Source organism: Pteropus alecto, unplaced genomic scaffold (genome assembly GCF_000325575.1).
Source record: "Pteropus alecto unplaced genomic scaffold, ASM32557v1 scaffold3, whole genome shotgun sequence".
NCBI lineage: Eukaryota > Metazoa > Chordata > Mammalia > Chiroptera > Pteropodidae > Pteropus > Pteropus alecto.
Genome location: NW_006442484.1, coordinates 27,569,169 through 27,577,306, shown reverse-complemented (window position 1 = coordinate 27,577,306; position 8,138 = coordinate 27,569,169). Strand labels below are relative to the sequence as shown.

The window sequence follows — 8,138 nt, the reverse complement described above, 5'->3', positions numbered from 1 at the left end:
CCCTAAATTTTTTTATCTTGCTGAAGAGTTTCTGCCTTTTTCTATTTACAGAATGTATACAAGTCCGATCTCCAGTGGTTGAGAGGCATTGGCTGGGTCCCCATCGAGTCTCTGGAAGTGCTCAGGTGCAAGAGAGCTGCAGAGATACTGAGTGACAACATGTACCGTCAGCCTCCAGACAAGCTGAAATTCACCAGTGTGACTGATTCCCTGGAACAGGTGCTGGCCAAGAACAATGCCCTCACCATGAACAAGGTGAGCTCTAGCTGTCCTAAGCTTCTCCAAGATGCCAAATATGTTATTATCCTTTAATGACTGGTAGAGTTATAATTATTCATGCAAGTGTGGGGCCACATTTACCTTCTAAATTACATACTTGAATGCCTCAAAATATTTTTTATTATTTTCAGTTTCACCTTGATACTAGTTTTAAAATTCAAACCTCCAATTGAATACCTTATATCCAAGTCTGATTCATTTTCACTGATTAGATCAATAATAATCCTGCTTTAATTTGACTTTTTGTAATTTTTATTTCAAATGGTTTTCTATCAACATTTTCTTTGATAGCATTTATACACAGAGGCCTGGGAAAAAGACAAGACTCAAATTCATATAATGCCTGACACCCCGGAGATCACATTGGCAAGGCAGAACAAACTAAACTACAGTGAGGTAGGGGCAAAATTCTGTGGTGCTACACTTATTTTGTTGTTGTTATTGTTTGTTTTACTATACTTACTTTTATAGAAATGCTTGGCCCTCAGCTATCATGGTACATGTGGCTTTGTGATAGGAGGTCTCGGCCCATCCGACCTTTCATCTCTGGGTTGTGAATTATATGCTATAGGATCCACACACAAACTAAAGTTGCATTATCTTTTCAGTTTATGGCTATTGCCAATGTGAGTCAGTGGGACTGAGTAGTATTTTTGGCATTTCCAAGAAGAAGGATAGCCAGAAAAAATACTGGCTCAATATTGATCCAAAAATATTATATGTTGTTTATCTGAAATTCAAGTTCAACTGGGCATGCTATCTTTTTATCTATTGAATCTGGCAACCATGTTAAGGGGGCCTCTAATAATAGCTACCTCTTCCCAATGTGGATCCTGAATAAAACTGAGCAGTAGAACAAAGGAATAAAAATAGAAGTCAAAATCTCACATTTTTTACTACTAAAGTTAGGTTCAAGGACATATTTGCACGAAAGCTGAACAAGCTGCTAACTGAACCCCAGAATTGGGTTCCCTTCCAGTCACAGGCCACACTGGAGCAGGACAATCAGCTCCACTTGTCTCAGAGGTGATGTCCTGCTTAGAGCCCAGGGAAACAGAGGAGGGCCCTAAACTTGTTCCTAGTGGGAGCCAGTCAGAGCTGAGGTGGGCATGCACAGTTATCCTGTCCCTACCGGTCAGATAAATCAGTAAATCACTGCATCTCTTCTGGGGCAGAGAGAGCAAAGGCACAGAGAAAGGAGTAAGGCCAGAGATAAAATAATTACGCTCTTGTCATGGAAGAAAACCTCAGGCACGGAAAGAAGTGTTCTCCATTAACAACACGGATTACTTTTTTTTTTTTAAGTATGTTTTGTATGTTTTACTAATTTTGTATGTTTTACTAATTTTGTATGTTTTACTAATAAGATACAGCTAAAATTTAGGATCAAAGTTGCGATTATGGTCAAGTTATCTATGCTTTAAATTGTACTTCAAACTTTTTCTCATTTGTTTTTTAAACATTATAAAATATTACATAATTGTCAAAAAAATTTTAAGTAATAAAGAAATGAATAAAAGTATATAAGTATATTTATAAGCAAATAAATTAAACATATTGTTCTGCAATTTCTTTTTAAGTCAGAAATATGTATAGATTGATGCTTTGTCCATTGATCTATATTACTAGATGATATTAATCTATGTTGATATGCATAATATATTAATCTAGATATGATATATATTAATCTATTATATATCATTATAGATCAATGCTAGATTAACATATCAATATATGGTACATAATAGATTAATATACCAATCCATGTTAATACCCATTGATATATCTCATTTGTTTCTAATACTACATATTTTTTTTTTTTGCTTAGATGTAATTTATTTACTTCCCAAGATTGCTAGAATTTTAAATTGTTTGCAGAACCTATCTTTTTTTAAATGACATGGTATGTCATTTGATAATCTCCAAATGATTGCTGTCAAACCTTTTGCTTTAACTGACTTTTTTCTGTAGACTCTGTATAAACTTGCCCACGAAGAAGCAAAAAAGAAAGGCTATGACTTGCGAAGTGATGCCATCCCAATCGTGGCAGCCAAGGTCTCCAGAGACATCATCAGTGATGTGAGTAGCAACACTTCATGTTTGTACAATGGCTGGATGGGATAGGGGGACATAGTCATCATCACAAGAGGAAGATGAATCTGGGTGTCAATTCAAGCACATCTATTATGCCTTAAATGAAAGAAATGTTTTTCATTTGGAAAAGCTCTGTCATTTTTTTAACTCCAAAAGACTTTAATATTCAGGTACCATAGATGCAGGGAGTGTCTTAAACTTCAGTATAAAATTGAATTTGAATCTGCAATTGTTCATATCTACAATTATGAGACATTCATCTCTATATTTTGAGCACACACAGAAGTAAGAAAATGCCAGAAAAGTTTAAAAAATAACTTCGTTACATGTATTCGTTCGACATCAGAAAAAGACCTAGTACAGCCAAGTGTAGGAAAATGTACCTTTCCCCAAACTTGCTCTGGATTTTTGCCAACACTTTGAAAAATTACCTTAACTGCTTCCTTTTGGGTCCTTTTTAAATGGAAACAAAAAAACAAAGACAAACAAAAGCAGCAAAATGATGAGCTGATTTTTCTTTTTGCTGTCTCTGAAAGAAGTTGGTCCTTTGGTGGAGAATTCAAATTTCCATAAATATACATTAGAATTTGTGTAATGTTGTTGCTTAAACTAGAGAGAAAATATCCAGAATTACCACTTACCACCACCACCACCAAAAACAATGACAACAATATAATCTGTTTTCTCACTTAAGTAATTTCAAAACCCTCAGCCAAATTTGATCTCTGACAGAGTAGGACACACAGGGTGGAAAACACAAGCTAGTCCATCTCAGAGAGCCAAGTAACCCAATAAAAGTCAGCAGAGTCAGATTTTGAAGGGGTTGTGGATGAGCTGGAGAGTGAAATGGTACCTGTGGACTCAGAAGTGGCATTCTCAAAATCATATGTAAAACTTTTGAGTTGGTGATTTCACTGGCCTAAAATGAATAAAAGGCAGCATACAATTCTGATCGATTTTCCAAAAAAGTGTTGCTGTTTTTATTTCCAGGGATTTAATGTCTACGAACCATAAAATTATGTAGTTTGACATATCTTCCCATAGAATATTGTCGGGAAGCCTAATCAGAGTTTAGGAAGAGAAGATAAGTTGATATTCAGATGATTCTATTTCTCTGCAAGAATTATAAATTTTAAAATAATGAAGTTTTAAATTAATAAGACTTTTAGCCCTTTCTATTTATTTTTATTTTTAAAATGACTGCTTTTATTTCAGTATAAATACAAAGATGGTTACCGCAAGCAGCTTGGCCATCACATTGGAGCCCGGGATATCAAGGACGACCCCAAGATGATGTGGTCCATGCATGTGGCCAAGATCCAGAGTGACAGGGAGTACAAGAAGGACTTTGAGAAGTGGAAGACCAAGTTCAGCAGCCCCGTGGACATGCTGGGGGTGGTGCTGGCCAAGAAGTGCCAGACCTTAGTCAGTGACATAGACTACAAGAACTACCTGCACCAGTGGACGTGCCTGCCCGACCAAAATGACGTCATCCATGCTCGGCAGGCCTATGACCTGCAGAGCGATGTGAGTACTGAGACCCATTAAATACCATTGGTGACCATGCTTATGATAGCAATGCGTGGATAATCATCTAGGATTAAGTAAAGCTCTCAGAAAGAATAACGTTTTTTCTCTCCACCCCTCATTCGCTGTGCCTTACTTTTCTTTTAAAGAGAATATAATACCATGGAGCTATATCCAATTTTTTTTTTCATATTTTAAAAGATATAGACAGGATGTTTGTCTATCCAAGTTTTCTAGTCTTTTTCTTTCATTTTTGAAATGTGTCATAAAGTAATACTTGCTTTTTTGTTTATCTCACCAGAACAATTATAAATCAGATCTCCAGTGGCTGAGGGGCATTGGCTGGGTCCCCATTGGGTCTCTGGAAGTGCTCAGGTGCAAGAGAGCTGCAGAGATACTGAGTGACAACATGTACCGTCAGCCTCCAGAGAAGCTGAAATTCACCAGTGTGCCTGATTCCCTGGAACAGGTGCTGGCCAAGAACAATGCCCTCACCATGAGCAAGGTGAGCCCCCAATTTGGGGGAAAGTAAAACAGGGTTATATGTCCTTGAGAATATTTATGATTAAGTTAATCTTTTTCATTTTATCCAATTGTCATCCTATGTGTAGTGATTTGGTTGAGTTCTCTATTCAGTTACATTAGTATTCCAAAAATACATGTGGGAATTCTGCTTTGACATTTCTTGTGAAATAGCCAGAGTTAAGAATTGGACAGCTGTTTGGTGTACAAATTGTTTGAAGTCTGTGAGAGTTATATATAGTTTGGTATCAAGGTTTCTTTCTCATTGGGTACTTTTCTAGGTATGGAACAAACAAGTATAGAACAATCAAGTCAAATGCAAAGGTCTGTAATATTTATCAAAAAGAAATCTAGAGATGGCAAATCCAAGTATATGTGCAGTTAATAAACAAATAAAATCATGAGAAGGATTTGTTTATATAGCCACAGTAATATGTATGTTTGGAAAATACTTTTAATTTAATTGGAGTGGAGATGATCTAATAAAAAACACACATTTACTGGTCATATCTTAGTCTACATTTATATTTAATGACAATAAATATCTTGTAATATCAAAGAGATTAAAAAGTTTGGCACATTGCATTCACCACAGATAGCGAAGAGGCTGGCTTTCAGCTTCATCCCGAACTCTAAGTTGAAAAGTCCTGTTCACAGCAAACACTGTGTTTCTAATTCATTAACCTTGTTATCCTTCACAGCACTTATACACAGAAGCTTGGGATAAAGATAAGACCCAGGTTCACATCATGCCTGATACACCTGAAATTGTGTTGGCAAGACAAAATAAAATAAATTATAGTGAGGTAAGACCATTTGTTTTATTTCTTTGATCTGACTGCTGGATGATTTTTGCTGATGTAGTAGAAAGATTAGAATTATGTATTTAACTCTCATGTGGACCAATTAGTTTAGTTTTGTTCTTTTTATGCCCATGACCCTACCCTGAATATAAGTATTATTATATTCAAAAGGTAGATAGATATATAGAAAAATAGATAAATACAAAAATATCTCCTTGTCGGGGTGCGGGGGAAGCTCTCAAAATCAACTATTAGTGGTTGAAATACATTATAATTTTAATTAAAAAATAATTATTGGTATTTATGAGATTAGCACTTGCTTCAAAATTTGTTCTCTGAGTTTTCTTCCATTACTTCATCTTTAAAATAGGATAAAAATGCCTATCATGAGCAATTTTTGTGATAATTAAATGAAATCATATATATAACATGCCCAGTGTGGAGCCTGGCACAAAATAGTTGCTTAATAAACTTTAACTTTTTTAAATCGCTTCTCAGCCTTTTGGCTAAGATCAAGTGTAAACTTTAACTTTTTCCCTTCACGCTCAAGTCACCATGAAAATTAGATTTATTTAATATGCTCAGAATAACTCGAGGTTTATTTACAAGAACTGAAATGAGAATTCTTAAATTTATCCATTTTAGAATTGCATGAGGACAGTAAAATACATTCTTTTATGCACTATATCCAGCTAAACTTGTCATTACATATTTTTGCATTCCAGAAATACTGATGCAGAAATAACTTCTTGCCCAATTGTTTTTGACAGAATTAAGAATTATTGGGTTTATTCAAGAAGAATTCTGATTTCTTTCTTATGTGTGTTTTCATTTTAAAAAAGAAGAAAAGGCAGACTTTTATTCAGTTTGAGAACATTGGAAAATTTAAGTACTCATTATCAAGACTTGGTCATATTTATTATTTTACCCATATTAATTACTTTTGCTTATAATAATGTAGCCCTAAAGAAGAGGCATGCTTAAATCAAATAACCACAACAAGTGGAATGAAGAGAATACAATTTTCCTTTCTCTAGCATTATAGCTGACCCAAGAATAAGCTTGATCAGAAGTATTTGATTGACCTGGCATTTAGTCATTTTTGAATGAGCAATTTGTCTCTTGGCCATACAGCTTCTCTGTTGGATAAGTTTTTCCCAGGAAGACTGTCTCACCCCAGGCAGATAAAGTTAGTGTCTATCCCAAAATGTAATGACACTTTTAAGCCTCTCCCTTTTGTTAAAATTAGGTCAGATGAGGTAGGTTTTTTCAGACTGCTGAGAGGAAATTGGGCTATTTTTTATTTCTAAAATTTTCTGCTGGATTTACTTTCTTTAAAACTCCAAGATTATGTTAATTCCCTGAGGACCGTCTTCTGATTAGATTTCAGAATGACCCACTTAAATGTTTTCTTGGCTAATTACCACTGGTATCTTCATTCTATACTTGGCTCAATAAATGTAAACAAAACAAAGCCACATCATCTGATTTTATTATCTTAAATTCTCATTTACCTGTTCTAGTTCTCTTGAGAAAATAACTTACCAAACAGGCTTTATAAAGTAGCCTCGATGATAACTAAAAATGTCCTCTTTTTAAAATCCGCCTCTTTTTCAAACGTTGGAAGAATGAAAAATATCTCTTTGTTTGACCTAAAGCCATGAAATGATTTAAGCATATTTTCCCCCACTTACTCATAAGGATAAATTCTTCAAAGCAAAAATATAATAGATGAAGTATTTGACTCCAGTTGCAAAATAAACATTTCTAGAAATTTTTAAGAACAAATGCCCTTGAGAGTTTATCTCGAATATATCAAATACTTATTATACTTTCTTCTTTCCTTGTAAAATCCCATCTTGAAAAGAATGTAAATTGCCACATATTAATAATCTACATTAAAAACGTAAAATAACATCTTTCTAGGACTCTTAAGTCATTTAAAAATTAAGCACCTCTGTGTCATATTTCAAATCCAGATATTATTACTATATTTTTAATTTAATCTGAGAATGAGGCATAATAATGAAGCAATTAGTTTCATCTTTTCTGTACCACTTTTAAAGGATTTTCCTTACATTTAAGATTTTGCCTTTACACAGCCTCAGTAATGGGTGTTTTTCCATTTCACAGAAAAAAATCAACAAATAAAAGTTTTATCAGCTTTGCGTTTTGACTTTTAAATCTTTGCTATCTGCTATCCCTATGTCTGCTAGCAATTTCCAGCAGTTGACAAGATGAATAAATAGGGAGCAAGTCAATATTAACAAAGACATTCAGAAACAGTGGATTATCCTTAGTTCAGCACTGTTTGATAATAGAAACATGCTTATAGTGGTAGTATCATTATTGCATGTTATTATATAATCATATTATTTGCTAGTAAAATTGTTCCTAATTCAAATTTGGAGTTTTATAGATGGACATTTCTTGGTTGTTTCACAAGAAAAGCAAGTGGTGAACAAAGTGAACACATCTGAGAGTTATTGAGTTTTTGTCTAAAATCTATAAGGATTTATGCAAGAACTTGTGGTGTTAAAACCTGCTAAATGTAAAATTTCAATTTAAATACATAGCTTGGATAAATATAAAGTAAAAGAAAGACATCTTTTAAAAAGTTATTTAAAACTGAACATACTTCTGCATCCAAAAGTAGTCTTCCTTTGACCAAAAAAAAATCCCAAAAAACAAAAAACAAAAACGAAAAACAAAATAACACTTTTAGAGTGAAAGCAAGGATCTAAAAGCTACTACTTCTTTCCTCAGAACCTCTATCGCCAGGCCATGGAAGAAGCAAAGAAAGAAGGCTATGACTTGAGAAGCGACGCCATTCCCATTGTGGCTGCCAAGGCCTCCAGGGATATTGCCAGTGATGTAAGAGCTGATCAAGACCCTACATTTGTTATCAGTAGT

General features: G+C 34.3%; 1 protein-coding gene across 1 annotated transcript in view; it reads left to right on the top strand.

Moving 5' to 3' along the window:
• The window catches only part of NEB (nebulin), a 193,484-nt gene that overhangs the window by 87,188 nt on the left and 98,158 nt on the right, over positions 1–8,138 (top strand). The window contains exons 66-69 of the mRNA XM_006921066.2: positions 52–255; positions 571–675; positions 2,251–2,358; positions 3,589–3,900. Of these exons, the coding sequence (XP_006921128.1) occupies positions 52–255; positions 571–675; positions 2,251–2,358; positions 3,589–3,900 (729 nt within the window). The remainder of the gene's footprint in view (positions 1–51; positions 256–570; positions 676–2,250; positions 2,359–3,588; positions 3,901–8,138) is intronic.